Here is a 21,630-nt window from a genome sequence, read left to right as displayed (position 1 = left end):
CTTTCTTTCTTTTTTCATAGACTTAGCGAGGGCAGATCAATTTTGTAAAGCCTTGCTGTTTGCTGAAAATCAAGGAGTGCTCTGCAGCAAGCACGCAAAGCTATTCACCCATCTGATGCCCTTAGAGCCCCTGGTAAACTTAAAGCAGTGAGTAAGTGAACTGCATCTCAACACTTTTATGGCTGGTTTCATTTTTTTTCCCCATTCGAGAACTTCCTCTGCCTCCATAGATAATGGTTTAGAGGTGATTTCAGGAGGAGCAAGCTTGAGAGATATATACTGGGGGTCGGCCTGCATGGCAGCATGGTTTGCACTGCAGCCGCAGAGTTCCTTCTTGCAGGCTTTTGTTGTCCTTTCTTTGGGTTTCCTGTTGCATGGGCATTTGAAGCCCTATGAACGATGCAGTCAAAAGGAAAAATGTTCTCATCACCCCAGATCAGAGGCAGCTGTGTCCTGGAGGAAGCAAATGAACTGGCCAGCTGGTTGCTCTCAGATTGTAAACGTCCATTTTTTATTTTCACAGGCGAAGAAAGGGGAGGTTCCACCCGAAGAACAGGGACCCAGCATCAAGAATCTGGACTTCTGGTCCAAGCTGATCACTTTGATTGTGTCAATCATAGAAGAGGACAAGAATTCATATACTCCCTGCCTCAACCAGTGAGTATCAATCATAAAGGTAACATAGGAGATCATTTTATAGAGCATTTTCTGAGTATAAAGCATGTTTGACACATGAAAATGGCTCTTAGAAAACTGGGTGGGTGTATCTCCTCATGCCAGTACACATGTTCTCATGTTTATGTATACTTTTGTGTGATCCACGTGTCGGCATTCCCATGGCTGTGCTATAGAAATGATAAGTAGTAGTAGTAGTAGTATTTCTACATATTAAAAAATGGCTCTTAGAAAACTGGGTGGGTAAATCCCATCATACCAGTACACATGTTCTCAGGTATATATGTACTTTTACGTGATCCACGTGTAAGCATTCCCATGGTTGTGTCTGAGCACAGCTAGAGTGGAGTTGCAGTGTACTTACATACAGAGACATAGCCAGATCTCGACAGGAGAGGTGCCAGAGCCCAAGGTGGGGGGGGGGGGGGGGGGGGGACATTTTGGCCCACTTCCCTGCTGCTACCCTCCTGATGCCACTTCTGTCTCCTCGCCACTGCCATTTCTGCCTCCCCGCCGCTGCCGCTTCTGATACCCCCCCCCCCCCACTCAGCAGCTCACCGCCGCCACAAGGTACCTTGGCTGGCGGGGGTCCCCAACCCCCGCCAGCTAAACCGTTTGTCCCGCGCTGGTCTTACATTGCTGGTGCCCTGTCCTGCTTTCAGCACCATGCACGGCATGCTCATTTTAATGAAACTGAGCAGCGAGCATGCTCAGTTTCATTAAAACGTCCATGAACGGTGCTGAAAAACAAGACAGGGCGCCATCAATGTAAGACCAGCGTGGGACAGACGCCTTAGCTGGTGGGAGTTGGGGTCCCCCACCAGCTAAACTTGGGGCCCTGAGCCAGTTTGAGGGGGCCCAGGCCCCTATGGCCCCCCGTAGCTACGCCACTTCATGCATACAATACACACACATAGTTGCATCTGCCCTAGAACAGGTGTAAATTTGTTTGTGTGCTATTGGAGATCATTCTGGGAGCCTATTTCATAAAGGCACATATGTTACCTTTATAAAACAGGCACACTTTTAGGAATTTGTGTAGGCATTCTGTTATAAAATTACCCCTTTAGTGTCCTTTGGTGTACACTTGTGAACCTTCCATTTATTCTGGAGTTCACCATGACTTGTGGTGAGCTTGGTCAAACTAACAGTGTCTGCATTTACGGAGTATTTCTCTGCACTGAACACTCTTGTGATTGTGATAGGGAGTTAAAGGGCTGCCAAGAGACTGAGCCGAGCCTGGGGCAGGGCCACCACTGCCCCCCCCCCCCCCCAAGCCCCTCGGCTGCTTTTTCTCACGTCGCGCATGCTCGGTTTCAAAACCAAGCATGCGCAGCCTGAGGGGAAAAGCAGTCACTTGGCAGGCAATGCGGCAGAGTGAAGAAGAGCAGCACTGGAGGAAGATCTTTTCTGCTGGCGGGGCCTGGGGGGGAACCCCCGCCAGCCTGCTGTGTCTGCTTCTCCAGGTCCTCCCCAGCCTCCAAGAGTGGCCCGGCGCTGGAGTTTTCTCTCTCCTGCTCCTGTCAGGATGCGATCACCTGGGTCCCATCAGGAGCAGGAAAGAGAGAAACCCCAGTGCTGGACCCCCCTTGAAGAACCAGGACCGGGGAATTCCCCCCCCCCCCCCCGCCTCTATGCAAGGGAGGGTCCTCTTGGCAGCCCTGGGGAGTTTTTCTATCTCTCCCCACCTCTGTCTCAAATACACACTCTGAGGCCCCAATGCTCATAGGTAAACGCAGGCGCTAGAGGCCATTAGCACCGGACTAATGCCTGCATTTACCTGTGCTTAATGTTCAAAGGCCCGGAGTACCAGAACAAATGAGCGCGCATCCAATCAAGGCAAGTAGAATGCTCATGCATGCTAATGTGTGCATTAACGCTCTTTTCCATTCCCGCCCCATGCTCAGAAATACAGCGCGCTGAACAACGGTTCTCTACCGCCTTAAACCCTACGCGAGCTCGGAGCTGGCATTAAGGCAGGAGGGGAAGCAGACTAGACTGGGGAAATAGAAAAAAGGAGGCTAAAAGTTACCAAGCCCCCAAGCATTTCCCTTTGGAACCATTGAGAATCAGCACCATGGATAAAAAATAATCCCTAGGGGACTTGCATGGAGGCTCTGCTAGTGCACAGTGATGTGACCTGAGATATTTATGTATGAAGACACATCTTTCTCTCTTTCATAGCACAAGCCTCTAATGTTTGCTAGCGGTACCTGTTTAAACAGCCTGGCTCTGTCTATGGGGTTGCTGAGTCCCTTCCTTCCTGCCCCGAATTGCTGTCCAGTGGAGACCCATGACGCACAAGTCTCGCACACATGTGCTGGGCACGTCCCTCCCTCCCCCCTTACTTTCCAATGCTCAGAGCTAACAGTGCACGTAAAATTTGCGTACCATTAGCTCTGAGCATTGGGAAGTTCTTTTTCAGTGGTATCATGGTGGTATTTTCCAGCGCTGTTTTGTACAGCGCCAGAGTTTTGAACATCTGCCTGTAAATGTTACCCATTTAACAAACTCCCCTGTTGAGAGATTAGCACAGAAAATTCAGAAGTCACATGAATTGGAGCCCTTCAGGATCATTCTGAAGGTATCGTGGACCTGAAACCTCCCTTGTAGCATTTTCTTTGATAGCCAATCACCATATAGTCTGAGGCCTAGATGCACAAAACTGTAATGACCCTTTAACGGCCGCTGAACGATGAAATTTCCCACCGTCTCATGCATTAAGGGCCCTTTTCCGAAGCCGATAGCAGACAACGAAAACGGGATGCAAACGAGTCACTTCCAATTGAATATGAACAAATCGCAATGCACCAACCATACCAACGCTTACAACAATTTATTTACCGCAAAAGATTTAACGAGGAGTTGAAGCTGTCGTTCAGGCCAAAGCTGTCAGACAAATCCATCGTAACACGTCAATGCACACAAAAATGGCACAAAAATACACCCCAAAACAATTTAATCACCTAGGAACACTTATGGACCAAAATTGTGGGAACCACATGTTACACGCCACACACCTTGGACAATAATAAAATGCAGCATAAAGGAACAATAACATGGCAGCACCTTCGAAGCAAGAAAATGTGAAATGAAACAACAGGAGCATGACTGCAAACTTATCATCTGTTTAGTAGGAAAACTACCCATAAAAAAGCAGAGTGCCTGAAACCACACGGTACACAGCGAAAGCAAAAAAAAAAAATAACATGTGGAAAACAACGCAATTTACTAAAAATCAAAATTTTAACTTTGTAAACGTCTTTCTTACCAATTAAATATTGCAAGCACAGAGAACAACACACAACAATCAAGTCACAGCGCTCGGTAGTTGTGATTTTAAAAAGCTGCGACTCGACTATTACACGTCGTGGACGCACGCCTATGATGTTACATACACATAGGTTAGCCACGTTGATCCGTGCATATGCATTTCCGAACGGATTTCCGAAATTTTCATGCATCCGACTTCTGAGTACTCTTCCGAAATTTTCTACGGTGCGTTTTTCCTGCATTGCTCGTACTTTCGAAATCGGTAAGCAGTTTTACGTTTCGAGATTTTTTACGAAGGGTTAATGCATCTGGGCCTCAGTCCTGTCTGCTCCGGTTTCCCTTTTCCTGCTTCTTCTCTTCCTTTTCCCTTCCTCTCTAATATTTCTTTTTCTCCTTCCTCTTCTCAATGATCTCCAGGTTCCCCCAGGAGCTGAACGTGGGAAAGATAAGTGCTGAAGTGATGTGGAACCTTTTTGCTCAGGATATGAAATATGCAATGGAGGGTGAGTAAAGCATCTCCTTTCATTTCAATATACTCCCCTCTCCTACAGAAATACAGCCTATCGCTAGTCTCAGCTACACTCTCCTGCTGTATATGGGATGGATACTGGATGCACCTCTTCATACTCATATTCAGATACCACTACAAAGCTGCAAGAGCTTATGTGTTATTAAAAGTATTGTTTAGGATTTGTGGAATAATGATTCTTTGTGTATGCATGAGTGCACAAGGCAGTCTTTTGTGTGCACATATGGGGGAAAACTTGCAAATTCAGCTTGCATGTTCCTGCTTATAGGAGATGATTTTTCATTATAATTTCCCAAATATTGGGACCCGTATACTAAAGATTAGTATGCACCCAGCATAACGGTCTTTGTGTGTTTGCGTTGAACGGGAGTCAGACAATATAATTATCATGTACCCACATATAATTAAAGGAACATGGTATGCAAATTAGGCGTAAGTGGGCACACAGTAAATAGTGGGATATGCTGTTATCCATCTGCTCTTTACCATGTCTCTGCTAAACTCTAAAAATTAACAATAGTTTTAAACCTTTTAGCAGGCATGTGGCTTTCCAAAATCCCCTGTTGTAACTGGTGCAAAGTGAAAAAGCAAGCAAGCACTGGGGATTTCATTGCTTATGCAGAGGCACATTTACATGAAGGCAGAAAATCTGCGGCTTATACTATGGTGTAGCTTATATGAGTGAAAATACGGTAATGCTCTATGGCTGGCATAATTGCTCACGCCTTAAAATATACATGCATATCTAAGGCCCCCCTCCGAACCTACTGTAATGCACCCTGGTGGTCTAGTGGCCTCATCAGGGCAGGAAAGAACCCTACTCTTTCCTGTCCGCTGCTGTCACTTCTTGAAAATGGTTGCCGAGACTTCAAGTGGGGGGGGGGGGGGGGGAGGATGGATGGAGTTGTGTGTGGATGGGTGGAGGAGGGAAGGAGGGAGGGAGGGGCTATAAAAACGGTAGATGGAGTGTAGGTGCAGGGAGGGAGGGGGGCTAGAAAAAAGATTGGTGATGGGAACATATAAGGAGGGGGGAAGGGAAAAGGGAGAAATACAGCACATGGATAGAAAGGGATGGAGAAGAGAGGAGAGGGGGACATGCTGCTCATGGATGTTTGCTTTTTTGGAAATGTACATATTTTCTAATTTTATATTTAGCAGAGTATGGAAGAAATGCATTTCTGTTACTTTTACCAGTATTTTCATTACTTATAGAATCTGGCTTTCTTGGGGGGGGGGGGGGGGGCAAGGTGACTATGCGGCAAGGTCAGGGGTGGGCTGGGGCAGGGCCAGGGGGTAGACCGGGGGTGGGTGACATTTTCTTTTTTGTGTCCTTTTTTTTGTCTCTGCAAATATGGTAACCCTAGTTATTTATATAGCCATTTAAGCCAATATTCATTGGCTAACTGGCTAAGTTATAGCGGCCAAAGATAGACACGCGACATAGCCAATGACCGGACTAGCTGCTAAGTGATAATATTCAGCCGAGATAGCAAGCCATCATGCGCTGAATATTAGCACTTAGCCAGCCATTCCTGGCCGGTTAAATAGTGTTGAATATTGAGGGAGTGGGGGTCTGAAAGAATTGAGCCTAGGATTTGGTACAAAGGCCTCACTATAGGGCAGGGTCCATCTTATTATCTGAATAGGGATACCTAATTCCATTAAGATTTCAGTAAATTCTAGAGGACAGTTTGGAGAGTGTTCAGGCACTGTCACTCTTCCTCAGATTACAAGATATGATGCTGTCATTTTGGTTGAAGGCAAGTAATAGGCCCGGTGGTGAGATGAGCAAACGGTCTGCCTCTGACCCCATTTCTCATATTGGCGGTGTTCTAAGCTACATTTCCTCACCTGGTACTCACCATAGGTACCTATTCTCCCCTCTTCCTGACAGAGCATGACAAGCACCGGCTGTGCAAAAGCGCTGACTACATGAACCTGCACTTTAAGGTGAAGTGGTTATACAACGAGTACGTGACAGAGCTGCCTTCATTCAAGAGCCGGGTCCCTGAATATCCTGCGTGAGTCCTGCTTCTATGCAGCTCTTCCAATGCCCTTCCCACAACACCTCTGTGCTTTACATCCCAGCTTCTCTAAGGAAAAGCAGAATCAGGAGTCTCAGTATGCTCAGGGCTTCATTCACATCCCAGGAATCGTATGAGAGATCGTATTGCAATATTGATATCAAGGACCATTTTCAAAGGATTTATCCAGGCTGGAAGCTATCCTCAGTATGCTAAAAGCTAAGCCCAGGCTTCCACCATATACATACGTTTAGCGGGTAAAGAGACATTCATGAGAGTACCCAGCCACCTACATTGACATTTCCAAATGCATGTAGGCTTTTTTTTCCTCAGCAGGTCTCCCACAGAAACAGCAGGTGCTTATTACACTGGTGATAATTGAATACTAGCTGTAAGGTCCTTGTGAATAAAAATGTGTGCTTACTTTGCAACTAGAGAAGCGCTTCACAATCACCCCCATGAGTACAAATAAAAAGAGTTTTCATTCATCCTGTGCCCTTTGTTCAAAGAGTGCTCCGGCATGCTTTACGGAAACAATTTTTAAAATTTATATGGAGCATTTTGTACTTGCATGCCTGCAAGCACATTTTCAAAGGGAAAGCCCCTGCAGTTTCCCTGTGAAAATGTGGGGGCACTTCAATACTAGTAGGTTTTCCATCTGCTGTCAAGCCGTTGCAAAGTCTACACTATAAATTCTGTGCTGGGCAGCCCTGGATTAACCATTAAGCAAAATATGCACGTGCTTAGGGCATCACAGAGCTTTTCGCCCCAGCTATCATGCCCTTAACTCTTTCACTTTCATCTGCCACACCTATTATCCAACATGAATTTCAGTGTTTTTCTAATCATTTGTTTCATACAATAATGATACTTCTCAGTACTTACTGAGTCTCAATGTCTTATCAGTTAAGCAATGGAAGTGCCGAGGAGCACCATGATTGGCAGGGGCGTAGCCAGACCTCGAGGTGGGAGGGGGGCCACAACCCAAAGTGAGGGGGCACATTTTGGTCATCCTCCCCACTACCACTCCACCGCTGCCTTGCCGCCCACCACCCACCACCTTCCTCCACCCACCCACCGCTGCAGCCGCTACTGCTGCACGTACCTTGGCTGGCGGGGATCCCCAACCCCCGCCAGCTGAAGCACCGCCACCACAGCTGCTGCACATGCCTTAACTGACAGGGGTCCCCAACCCCCACCAGCTGAAGTGCGTTTTCCAGTGCTAGTCTTCGGCGCCGCCGCATTTCCTGCCCTACTCTCTCTTCTCCTCACGTCAAGTCCAGCATGCTTGCTTTAATGAAACTGAGCACACGTGCATGCTCAGTTTCACTAAAACGCGCGTGCCGAATATGAGGGGAAGAGAGATCAGGGCAGGAAATGCAGCAGTGCTAAAGACCAGCGCTGGAAAAAAACGTTTCAACTGGCGGGGGTTGGGGAACCCCGCCAGCCAAACTAGGGGCACAGATCCAGTTTGGGGGGCACAGGTCCCCTTGGCCACCCCGTAGCTATGCCACTGATTATTGGGCTGTGCTTAGGGCATCAGTTGGCCTTAATCCGGTCCTGGTGCAGGGATTTTATTTTGACCCCCCCCCCCCCCCCCCATTTTGTCGGCAGTGGTGATTCTTGGTCAGCTGCCACCCAGGGTGGATTGCCACTGCCTACCCCCCCCCCCCCCCCACCAGATGCAGCGGCGTCCGTCCGTCACCGGCGCATCAACCCCCCCACCCCCACCCCATCGGTTCCCTGCTCCCTGTGCTCCGGAAAAGGAAATAACCTGTTTCGGGGCAGAGGGAGCAGGGAACCAGCGGAGCCGACAGCCACGCGGCTGCTTTCTGCACCCCTCCAGCAGCGTGTACCAGGGCGGACCGCCCCCACCGCCCCGCCCTTGGTACGCCACTGGTTGTCGGCTGTCCCCACCAACAGCCCTGCCCTATTGCAGTGCTAATAAAAGTCCCCACATAGGGGGATGACAGTTTTCAGCCCCTGATACTCAGTTAGCCAGGTACAATCTTTTCAAAATCTCCGTCCCCAGTTAGATAGCATTCGAGGCACTGAGGAACTTGATAGTTGGTCACCTTTCAAGCAATGATGTAGCTGATGAGATGCTGGGCAGGAGTTAAGAGAGCAGAGTGAGGTATTTGCTGGGACTTCACTGGTCACATTTCTTTGAAGAATCAGCATTAAGAGGCAGGAAAAGGCAGAAAGCTAGTACAGGGTAGGGGAAGGTAATCAATGGCTATCTATTACTGATTAAATTCAGGGATTTAAAGAGACCATCAGTTCCTGCTCATGTCAGATGCCTGTTTCCTAGCTGGGAACCTGGTGGTGACAATATGCGAATACACATTCAATCTCAGAGAAGGGCCTTCCATCCTGCTTAGCATTAAGAAAGGTCATTTGATGTGTTCCAGGTCTCAGCTAAGTCACTCCTATTGTCTTTATAACCCAGCAGATGAACAGTAGAGTAGGTTGCTTCTCTTTTTCCTTCCCTGCTGCTTGAATCCCAGCTACGAAACTTCCCTGTACAACTGCTTCTTACTGTTTCCTATCTGAAGTGAGCAGGGAAGAGAGAGAGTGGATCTAGATTATTCCATTAGTTTCCAAATCATGTAAGAGACTGAGTTTCTTTTCTCCCCCTCTCTTTACCTTCCAGATGGTTTGAGCCCTTTGTCATTCAGTGGCTGGATGAAAATGAGGAGGTGTCTCGAGATTTCCTGCATGGAGCTCTGGAACGGGACAAAAAGGATGGGGTAAAGTACCAGGACCAGATGTCAACTTTTCTGTACTGTAATCATGATCTCTCTTTCTACCCTTATGGAGTACTTCCTCCTTCTTTCAGATTCTGGCCTCAAAACTAACTCAACCAGAGTGCATTTGAATGCCATTAGTGTGTTTCACTTCAAAGTTGATGGTTTACACACACACACACACACACACACACACACACACACACACACACACACACACACACACACACACACACACACACACACACACACACACACACACACACACACACACACACAGAATTTGCTCTTGTTTAGATAAAGATTAACTGTTTAGTCTGCACAGGGATCTCTGTCTACCGAGAGCCTAGTCAGTCTCCATTATCCACAGCTTTACCACAGCTGTCTCTGTTCCAAACATGTTTGAATTTGGTCATGGTTCTAATTGCCACCACCTGCGCTGGCAGCAAATCTGATCACAAGCCACCCTCTCAGCTGTGTGTGTGTGTGTTTGAGCACAGTTATAGATTTGCAAAGTGAATTTCTTTTTTCAAGTGGTGTAGAGAGGTGTGGTAGCCGTGTTAGTCCACTTTTAAAGGTAATCAATAAAAATAAAACAAAATAATACATGGAAAAGAAAATAAGATGATAGCTTTTTTATTGGACATAACTTAATACATTTCTTGATTAGCTTTCGAAGGTTGCCCTTCTTCGTCAGATCAGAAATAAGCAAATGTTGGTAGATGACAATATATATAAGTGAAACATCAAAGCATTTCAGTGACAGTCTAACAGGATGGGGGTGGATAAGTGAGAGAAAGGGAGATATGCATGGAGACAGGAGGGTGACAAACAAAGCAGTACATTTCTATGGTTTATAATGGGCTAGAAAGTCCTGTCTGGTGGGTGTCAAAATATTTAATCATTCTGACTTCAAAGGTCTTACGTTCCTGTGGTGTGCAATTTCACAGCTTAATCAAACAAAGTGAAAACATGGAAACAACTACTGGTATAGTGTAATAAAAAAGAAACCAATTCTTATTGCTCATCATTCAAAAACAATTATATAAAAGATGTCATCAGAGATAAATATTTGGAAAGAAATGGTCATAGGACTTCATATAGGTATCACCCTATTACGTGCATGCCCCCATCATATTCGGTCCAATGAAGTAGGGAAGGAATGTAGGTCAACAAAAAAATTTGTAGGACACCAGAAGTAGATACATCAAAATCTTTATTCTTAAAGCAAAACAGACATTTCATCCTATTTGTTTTTAGAGTATTTCCATGTAGTTTCATTGAGTGTCCCCTGGTTTTTGTATTTTTTGAAAGAGTGAAAAATTGATTAACTTTTACCTGTTCTACACCACTCAGGATTTTACCGGAGGAGTTCCATCCCCTTCATTATTTTGATCTCTTTTCTTTGAACCTTTTCTAATTCCGCTGTATCTTTTTTGAGATACGGTGACCAGAATTGAACGCAATACTCAAGGTGAGGTTGCAAACATAAGTTGCAAACACATATTCAAGTTAAAGGGTTGCATATGTGTTTACATGTCAAGTGGTGCTTAGATGGCAACTCTGGCTGTATCAGCTAAGGCCAGTGCTGGGCTGGCTTGTATGGTCTGAATCCCGCATATAGCAATCCAGTTTAGGATGGGCTGTAGAGAGCTTCGACAGAAACTCCAGTCATTTGGAAAGTGAGGACAGTGCCCGGCAGACTTTTATGGCCTGTGTCCCGCAAATGACAAGACGGATTCGGATAGGCTTTGATGGCAATTCCAGCAATTGGAACATGAGGACAGAGCCGAGCTGACTTCTATAGTCTATGTCCCTGAAACAACAAAGAAAGACCATGATCAAGTATATAATATCACGTTCATTGTTGATTTAATCTAGAATTGAGACTGGACAGACTGGATGGACTATTCAGGTCTTTTTTTGCTGTCACTTACTATATTACTATAATACAGTGGCATTATAATATTCTTGGTCTTATTTTGCATCCCTTTCCTAATAATTCCTAGCATTTTGATAGCTTTTTTGGCTGCCGCAACACACTGGATAGAAGATTTTAGGGTATTGTCTACAATGACACCTAGATCTTTTCCTTGAGTGCTGACTCCTAAGGTAGACCCAGCATCAGGGTTATTATTCCCAATGTGCATCACTTTGCAATTATCCACATTCAATTTCATCTGCCATTTGGATGTTCAGTCTTCCAGTTTCCTAAGGCCTTCCTGCAATTTTTCACAATCCACATGTGCTATGACAACTTTTAATAGTTTCGTGTCATATGCTAATTTAATCACCTCATTCATTCTGATTTCCAAGTCATTTATAAATATGTTAAATAGCACCAGTCCCAGTACAGATCCCTGCGGCACTCCACTATTCATCCTCCTCCATTGAGAAAAATGACCGTTTAAACCTATCTTCTGTTTTCTAGCCAGTAACCAATTCCTAATCCACAGAAGGGCTTTGCTTTTTTAATTTTCTCAGGAGTCTTTCATGAGAAACTTTGTCAAAATCTTTTTGAAAATCTGGATACACTACATCAACCAGCTCACCCTTATCTACATGTTTATCCATGCCTTCAAAGAAATGAAGCAGATTGGTGAAGCAAGACTTCCCTTGGCTGAACCCATGCTGACTCTGCCCCTTTAATCCTTGTTTGTCTTTGTGTTCCGTAATTTTATTCTTTATAATAGTTTCTACTATTTTGCCTGGCACTGAAGTCAAGATTACCATTCTGTAATTTTCCAGATTTCCCCTGGAACCCTTTTTAAAAATTGGCGTTACATTGGCCACCCTCCAATCTTCAGGTACTACGGACAATTTTAACGACAGGTTAACTAACAGATTGGCAATTTCATGTGTGAGTTCTTTCAGTACCCTTTTTTATTGAACTAGCTTAATGCATTTTTTTCATTAAGGTAACCTTTCTTCAGTGGGGAAAGCAATGCTTCAGTTTGGTATCTTTGAAAGGAAATGGAATTGTTCTAACTCCAGGGTGGAGGGACCGTGTTTGATTTAACATTTCTAAGGGCCTTATTTCAAACTTTCATGATCTTCTAAAAGTGGATTTCATAGCTGGAAGATGATACTTGTTACTGTAGAATAATGACAACAAAATAAAGATCGCTGGCTAATATGTACACAAGCACAGGAGCCAACTTTTCAAAATTATTGGGGGTGCTAAACCCTACAGAAATCACCTCTCCTTGGACATAGTCAAATACAGTGCACTCCATTTAAGTGCACGTCGGATAAGTGCATGCTCTTATCTTCAGTCCCGTTTTTGGCGCCATCAACTTATATGGGGACAAACTTCGGTTTAGTGCATCACTGATAAGTGCAAGGTTCGCTTATATGCTTGGTTTAAGACCGCGCCTCTGCAGGAAAGACTCCGCATAAACGCGCACACGGAATATGGAAGCCAATTGGCACCTGACAAAAGGGCGGTAAATTTGAAATCTCATTGGTTAACTGCCACAGTCAGAATAAGCGAAAGAATGTTGTTAGAGTGTACACTGGAGTCGTCGTCATCGTCATCGTCATCGTGCAACTGTAAGACTTTAACACTGGCTGAACGAATAGAAGTTCTTAAAAAATTAGAAAACAAAGTCAAGCATCTATTGCTAAAGAATATGGTGTCAATCCCAGTCAAATTTCACTTATCTTGAAGCAGAAAGACCAGCTTCTGGAAGACTGGCAAACAATACAAATCCACACTGGAAACGAAAACGGGTGGGAGAAGCTGAGGAGGTAGAAGATGCTCGTCTTCGGTGGTTTTCTCAAGTCAGGAGCAGACAGTTTCCTGTCAGTGGTCCACTGCTTATGGAGAAAGCTAATCAGCTAGCTGAAAGTCTTGGACTAACTGAATTCAAAGCCACTGTTGGATGGTTGGAAAGATGGAAGGAGAGGAAAACTTAAAATTCAAGAAACAGCATGGTGAAAAACAAGACGCTGATGACTTTGGTGCTGAAAATTGGGTTGTTTCAGTTCTTCCTACCATCTTGAACGAGTTTGCACCTCGTGACATTTTCAATGCTGACGATAACGGACTCTACTGGCGATCAATTCCTGATGGAACATTTGCATTCAAACAAGCCGAAACTACAGGAAGTAAAATGTTGAAGGACCGACTGACGATCCTCCTTTGCTGCAATATGGATGGGAGTGAGAAATTGGAACCACTCATCATTGGAAAGAGCAAACAGCCCCGTTGCTTCAAGAATGTTAAGCGACTTCATGGATGACTGGGGAAATGTGGAAGCAGTGGCTAAAGAAGTTAGACACTAGAATGCAGGCACAAATGCGTCAGATTTTGTTGCTTTGTGATAATTGTGCTGCACACAGTGATGATGTCAGGCTGTCTAACGTCAAGGTGGCCTTCCTGCCACCAAACACTACCTCTCTGATCCAACCTATGGATCAGGGCATAATAGCCAATTTCAAACAACATTATCGGGCTCTTGTGCTACGTTGTCTGATGAGCGTTATGGATGACCAGACTGGCAAGGATAAACGTGCTGTTGAACTGGCTCATAATCTATCACTGTTGGATTCCCTACATATGCAGAAAGAAGCCTGGAATCATGTTACATAGGCAACCACTGTGAACTGCTACAAGCGGGCAAGCTTTGATAGGGATGTGGAGAGGGACGAAACAGATGCAGCTGTTGCAAACGCGTCAGATGAACAGGCTATTGACATCCCAGCCAGTGTTACTGAAGGGGAGTTTCATCACTATGTAGCTGTTGATTACGATCTACAAACAGCTGACGACAGCACTGATGTCCAGATATGCGCCTACATGCAGGCAATGGCTGATGATGAAACAGATGATGAAATGAGCAGCGAGGCACATGCTGATGAAATTCAACAGCCTCCTGCCACTTTTGCAAGAGCACCGGAGAGTCTCAACACCATGCGGGCCTATCTGGAGGCCACTGGATGTCAGTGCTATGACAGTTTTTACCATCTGGCAGACGTAGTCTATGGAACTCACAGACCCAATAGTGTACAGAGGACTATAACTGATTACTTCAAGTAAGCCTAACGTCAGTTAACGGAGATTGTATACTGTACGTATAATAAACAGTACTGTACATATGTTTATCAGATGTGAAGCTTCTTTTTTGGGTCACAACGGTTAAGTGCACGCTCCGGTTAACTGCATGTATTTCTTTGGTCCCAGACCCTTGCACTTAAACGGATTGCACTGTACTTCAATATTGGGGGTGCTCAGGCACCCACAGAGCTGGCTCCTATGTACACAGGAAGTATATGACACATTTCTTTGCTTAACCTGTGGGGGGGGGGGGGGGGGAAGTACTAGAACAGCAGAGGTCATATTAGGAGGGGCTTAAGAAGGGTAGATGCTGGAGAATTTCATAGAATGAAAGTCAGATATGTGGAAGAGGTGGAGGGAAGAACCAGGGCCACCAAGAGACAGAGCTGGGCCTGGAGCAGGGCCACCGCAGCAGCAGCCCCCCCCTACTGGGGCCACTGCCACAGCCCCCCCCCCCCACACACACACACTTGGGCTGCCGCCCCCACCTCCTTGCCTTCTTGCGTAAGCTCCTCCCTCAGTCTCCTGCTCCTGTGTGCCGGGACCCAGGTTATTACATTAATGTAATCACCCAGGTCCCAACACACAGAAGCAAGAGAGCGATAGACTGAGGGAGCATAGCCTTCTGGCTCCGAGTCCCCCTTGGAGGCCGGTCCCAGGGAGTTTTGCTCCCCACCCCCTCCCCTCTCAGCAGCCCTGGGAAGAACTGAGAATGGAATTCAGAAGGGCACAGAGTAGGAATGCAAATTGGGCAAAACATTTTGGTTCATTCAGCCTTTTTTCATAATTTTTGAAATTGTTCTTTTTGGTTTGTTTCACACATTCATTTTATTTAAAATTTTAATATGAGTTATAACTTTTTAACACATACTTACCAACTTAATGTGTGCTAACTCATACTTAACGCATATTAATTGACTTAGTGTGCACTAACCCCCTCCCCCCTTTTACAAGGCTGTGCTGCAATGCCGACACAGCACATTCACTTTGAATGAGCTGTGTCGGCACTACCGTACTGGCTAGCACAGCTTAAAAGGGGGGGGGGGGTAAATTTTTTAAGGCACACTAACAGATGTACATCCCTAGCACACAAGATCCTTAGCAGTGGGGGAGCGATGGAAATGCTGGAGATAGGACTTCAGAGTACTGCAGGATATAGATGGGGTTGATATTCAGACCACAGGAGAGCCTGGCTAATTCCCACGGTCAGTGCTAAATCTGGATATTCAATGCTGGGCTGTTTCTGGTGACTGGCATTGACTACCCGGTTTATTTTTGGCCAGTTTGAACATAACCGGCTAAGTTGGCCAAAGATATCCCATGTATTCACGTGGCTAAATATAGCCAGTAAAGTGAAGCTGAAAATCAGCAGAGAGCCTGTTATATCGCCTGATGTAACCAGCTAGCTGCTAACCACTGAATATTGACAGCTATTATTTATTTATTTTGATTTGCTCATACCTTTTTCAGTAGTAGCTCAAGGTGAGTTACATTCAGGTACTCTGGATATTTCTCTGTCCCAGGAGGGCTCACAATCTAAGTTTGTACTTGAGGCAATGGAGGGTTAAGTGACTTGCCCAAGATCACAAGGAGCAGCAGTGGGATTTGAACCGGCCACCTCTGGATTGCAAGACCGGTGCTCTAACCACTAGGCCACTCCTCCATTTAACTGGCTAGGTGCCAATCCTGGCTGGTTAAATGCTTTTGAATGTCAGGGGGCAAGAGTATAGGTCGCTATACAGGTCTGGCAGTGTTCATCTACCATGAATATTTGTTTTTATGGCAGTAGTTAAGGAACATTTTGGTGCCAAACAGCTGTATGGGGTTTGCAGGAATCCCATAGCTACCAGGGCCACGGGACTCCCACGGGGATCCCCTTGAGGTTTGTAGGAACCCCTTGGGGATGGATGCAGGTCCTACAGAGTTCCCGCTGTAGTGTAGTGCCATGTCAGCTTACCTCGCTATCCTCAGAAGGGCCGGGGGGTATGAGAAAAACTGGGTGAAGCCTGGGGAGGGGGCAGGAGAAAGGCTAGAGGGCAGAGCCTGCAGAGATGGCATAAGAGAGGCTGGGTGAAAGCTGAGGAGGGGGTCATGAGGGGCTGGAGGAGATGGGCTGGACCCTACCTAGGGAGGGGAAGGTGGGTCTGGAGGGAGATGGGGATTAGACAGGAAAAGGGACACAGAAAAGAAGTGCTGGACAGGACAGATAGGGACACAAGGAAGATGGATAGCAGACACAGAGAAAGAAGAAATGCCACACTTAGGCAGAAAGAAAAATGGAAAAAATCAGAAGACATGGAAAAATAAAATGTTCAGACTACAAAGGTAGAAAAAATATTTTACTTTATTTTTTAACTGGACCATGACTGGTTTGGGAGATGTGAATCTTTGATATCTTTCATTTCCAGAACAATGGCATAGGTTGGGTTGTTTTGGTACAGGGAACGGGCGGGGATAGAGGACATTACTTGCAGGGACGGGTTAGATTCCGGTGGGGACAGATTAAATTTCTGTTCCCGTGCAACTCTCTTGTTCCAAACATCTAGAATTCAAGTAAAACGCTGTCATTTGCAATTTTGTGGCTCTCGAGGATCCATGCTGGCCATGGTGTCACTGTAAGCATTCCTACCTTAGATTCACACTCACCACCTCCTGAAAGGTTTAATGTTAGTCGTGCACAGATGCTAAACAGCATATTTTGGCATAATGAAGATTTACTTTAAAAGAACACAAAACCAAAGAAAGTAGGAGGAGGACAAAGTCTAATACCGTAGGGCGGTGTAGGATGAACTTTCTGTTTTGCTTTTAGTTCCAGCAAACCTCTGAGCATGCTCTCTTCTCTTGCTCTGTGGTCGATGTCTTCTCCCAGCTGAATCAAAGTTTTGAGATCATCAAGAAGCTGGAATGTCCAGATCCTCAAATTGTCGGCCACTACATGCGCAGATTTGCCAAGGTACTGTGACTGGTGGATCTTCCAACCCCCCACCCCTTGCCTTGAGAGCGAGTGAACAGAAGCTTAGGCAGTGCTGCCATTTTGTACCTGACCTCATTCTCTTTCTGTCTCTCTGTTGCTTCTCTTTCCAGACCATCAGCAACGTACTGTTACAATATGCAGACATCATAGCCAAGGATTTTGCCTCATACTGCTCCAAGGAAAAAGTGGTAATATATTAAAATATTTTATTTTGATTTGGCTTCTGAGCCATCTGAGTCTTCTAAAGCACTGATTCGCAAACCTGTCCTGGGGGCCACCACCCAGATGAGTTTTCAGGACATACACAATGAATGTGCAAAAGATACATTTGCATGCCTTCTACCTCCATTATATGAAAACCTCTCTCATGTATATTCATTAAGGATATCCTGAAAATCTGACTGGCTAATGGACCCTCAGAACAGGTTGGAAAACCACTGCTGTAAAGTTGTTACATTTATCACTCATACATGTGCATGTACGCATACACACACTCACCCCTTCCCCTCACATGCACATGCTCGCTCTCTCACACATTCCCCCTCACCCCACACACACCCATCCTTTCCACACTTAGCCACCTGCATTCACATTCGTTCATGTCCACACAATGGCATAGCCACAGGTGGACCTGGGTGGGCACAGGACCACCTAGCAGTGGTACATTTCTGATGTGGCTAGCGAGGCTCCCAAAGCCCTGCCAGCGGAAGACTTCCAGCATCTGTCCCTCTCCTCCCCCACAGGCATTCCAGCATCTCTCAACTCCACCTCCCAACCCCCGCCCCCCCTGTACCTTTTGCATCCTTCATTTCTTTGCAAGCAGCTAACAGTGACTCATACCTGCTGCTTGCATCAACCCTGAGTTTTCCCTGTGATGCAATTTCCTGTTTCTACATATGCGGGACCAGGTGAGAGGGAAGACTTGGGGACGGTGTATGCAATGGGTATGAGTCACTGCTTACTACCAGCAAAGAAATGAAGGATTTAAAAGGTATGGGGGGGGGGGGGGGCGGGGGTGGAGAGTTGAGAGATGCCCAGTTGTCTGGGGAGGAGGGGAAGGAGAAATGCCGAGTGGGGTTCTTGTGTCCACAAAATATTGATGTCTAGCTACCCCCCCCCCCCCCCCCCCCCCCCCCCCCGCATCCACATTTCTTTCTCTGTTTCCTCTCTCCTTCTCATATTTTTCCAGGCATATCTGGTGTTCTTCTCAGGTGTTCTAGCAGGAGATCAGCCAGTGAAGTTCTAAGTAATACATATTGACTGAATGATGAGGTGAGTGCTGTTCGTTGTCCCTTGATAACTGACCATCTGCCTTGGTCTCTGTAGCCCTGCATTCTCATGAACAACATTCAGCAGCTTCGGGTCCAGCTGGAGAAGATGTTTGAAGCCATGGGAGGGAAAGAGGTTGGTTGCGTCATCCTTCTGTTGTCATCACTGCTGGTCACCACACTTAGAACATAGTAACATATAGTAACATAGTAAATGACAACAGATAAGGACCTGTACGGTCCATCTAGTCTACCGAACAAGATAAACTCATTTTACATGGTATGTGATACTTTATATGTATACCCTAGTTTGATATGTCCTTGCTTTTAATTCGACAACAAGATTAAAAGGAGATCCCATTCTTGCAATAGAATTTCTTGAGGATGAGAGGACATAGCTCTGATTCTAATGTTGGAGTGAATAACTAGATACTTTAATCTGATATTAGATCAGATTAGGCTTGCTGCTGATCTATGCGCTGGTGTTGTTTAAATTTGTTTTCTTTTTTTTATGTACTATGTGCCAGATATGCAGCTCGCGGCGATCAGCATTTTGCTGACCGCTGCTGGCGTAATCCCTGGAAATTTAGTGCAGAGCCATGTCCGGGCTCAGGCGCTGAATTTCTGGTTATGCAGAGCAGGCAAAAAAATATCCAGTTAAATGCAATATTCAGCACTTAAGTGGCTATGGTGAATCGCATAACGATAGGACTGACTTATTCGATCCTATATATGAGGTTACCTTGCCTGGTTTATTTATTATTATTATTTATTATTAGGCTTTATCACCTTTTTGAAAGAATTCACTCAAGGCAGTGTACAGTAAGAATAAATCAAACATGAGAAATAGGCAATTACAGCAGTAAAAATATTCAAATAACAATACTAAGTATGGCATAGTATACAACTTACAACATCAGAACAATATGTAATAGAATACTTTAATTGACAGTGAAGGGTATAAGCAAAGATGGAACACAGATAGGTAAGAAGAGTTAAAAAGTAAGGTGACTAATTTAAAGAAAGTTGCACATGAGGTCAGAGAGATGGTTACATGTTATATCAGCTAGGGTAAGAGTGGATAAACATGTCCTGCTGCAGTATGTGCAGCCCGTGTCACTCCTTGTGTGTGCGAGACTAACAAGTTAGTTACTTCTTCCATTAAAGGCCTGGTTGAAGAGCCAAACTTTCACCTGCTTCCTGAAGTAGAAGTAGTCTTGTGTTAAGCGGAGCTTTTCAGGGAGTGCATTCCAGAATGTGGAGGCTACTCCGGAGAACGCTCGTTTGCGGGTATCACATCATGTAATGTCTTTTGGAGAGGGTGTCGTTAGGGATACTCCTTAGAAGGACCTTAGTGTCCTTGGAGGTGTGTAGAGGATCATCCTGTTCTTCAGGTATCGGTGCCATTTCCTTTAAGGGCCTGGAAGATCAGACATAGAGTTTTAAATTTAGCCATGTATTATACTGGTAGCCAAAGAAGTTTTTATAAAAATGGTGTGATGTGGTTAAGTGCTGAATATCGGCACTTAATCAGCCAAGTGCTGACTCCACCCTGGAACACCCCAAAAATAGCTAGTTTCATGTTGGGTGCTAACTGGACATTTTCAGCAGCACTCTCCAGTTAAATGCTGCTGAATATGACCGGTTACACCCGAACAAGATTTAATCGGCTAGGAGCCGTTTCTGGCCGGTTAAATTGCTTTGAATATTATTATTGTAATCTGTTTTTTTTATGTTTTGATGTGATGTAATTATCATTTTAATTATTATTGTAAATGACTTTAATGTTCTGTGGTGATACATGGTATTATAAAGTCAATAAATCATCACCATCATCATCGTGTTTCACAGAACTGATTTCCACAGTTATCAGTAGGCTATCTCAGTGTCCAGGTCACATGCTTCCTCTATTGAAGGCCATCTCTCTTCTGATGTTTTCAGTTGGATCCAGAAGCCAGCGACATCTTAAAGAAGCTGCAGGTGAAACTTAACAGTGTCTTGGATGATCTGAGTGGAATCTTTGCAACAAGGTGGGTGAGACGAAGAAAGATGTGGGATGCTGGAAGGACAGAGTGGACGTCTGGATGGTTAAATCAAGGGTAGCATGAGGTGCAGAGAGACTGAACATGGTAATATAAAAGGGAGGGGAATTTTGAAGTATGAAGTAGGATGTCTGGGAGAAAGCTAATAAGGGAGAGAGGAGCCAGGCTCTGGGTGCAGGTAACTGAGGCTTATAGTTGGATTTAGGTATTATGGCTGAAGGAGTGAAGCAATACTTAGAGTCTGATTTAATAATATAATACCTAGATGAGAAGTCCAAAATGGTGTCTATTTAAGCATATTTTATAAAGGCAACAAAGGCACTTAAAATAATAGGATAGATTCAGTAAATGGCGCTCAAAAATCGGTGTAAACAAAACCAGCGCTAAACGGTATTCTATATAGCATAGAGCATAGTGCCGGAATCCGCGCCCAACTTTGGGCATGAGGATTTACACCAACTGAAACCAGGTGTAAATCCCAGCTCACAAGCTGGGCGGGGATCCCCCGAATTCTATAACACTGCGTGCATTTTAAGGGAACGCCCCTGACCCGCCCATGTCCCTCCCATCGTTATGCCCCCTTTTCAGATCTGCGCAGTAACACATAGGAGCCATTCAATAACAGGACACATATGTGTATTTCTGCACCGATCTGCCATTTTTGGGCTGTTTCGGCGCCTTGCTTCTGTTATAATGCTTTTCTGTGCCAAGAAATCAGCGCAGAAATAGCAAATAATGCTAGGCACCATACATAGAATTCCCTAGAATGGGCCTTTATGTTTAAATCAACTTTATTAAATTCCTACTTGGCAAAACCATATACAATATCTGCTTCTCTATCAACAGTGCCAAAGAACCCAGTAATAACAATATACCAAAAACCCAATCTCCAACTCGCCCCTTCCCCCAACCCTTCTCTACACCATAGGGCACTTATAAATGTATATAACATTGACAAAAGAACCCACAAAACTACTAAAAGTTCAATAGGCAACTGCGAGCTTTAGGAGATACTGTCAGCCAGACATTCTCCTGGGTT

The 21,630-nt window shown here is 45.2% G+C and overlaps 1 protein-coding gene across 1 annotated transcript in view; it reads left to right on the top strand.

Annotated features, from left to right (window-relative positions):
• LOC115480934 (protein unc-13 homolog A-like) overlaps positions 1-21,630 on the top strand; it is a 195,716-nt gene that overhangs the window by 129,670 nt on the left and 44,416 nt on the right. Inside the window, 8 exon segments of the mRNA XM_030219919.1 lie at positions 524-657; positions 4,366-4,451; positions 6,372-6,498; positions 9,155-9,251; positions 17,117-17,260; positions 17,392-17,469; positions 18,608-18,685; positions 20,491-20,579. Coding sequence (XP_030075779.1) covers positions 524-657; positions 4,366-4,451; positions 6,372-6,498; positions 9,155-9,251; positions 17,117-17,260; positions 17,392-17,469; positions 18,608-18,685; positions 20,491-20,579 — 833 coding nt within the window.

This window comes from Microcaecilia unicolor, chromosome 11 (genome assembly GCF_901765095.1).
Source record: "Microcaecilia unicolor chromosome 11, aMicUni1.1, whole genome shotgun sequence".
Lineage (NCBI taxonomy): Eukaryota > Metazoa > Chordata > Amphibia > Gymnophiona > Siphonopidae > Microcaecilia > Microcaecilia unicolor.
This window is presented reverse-complemented; position numbering and strand designations above follow the sequence as displayed.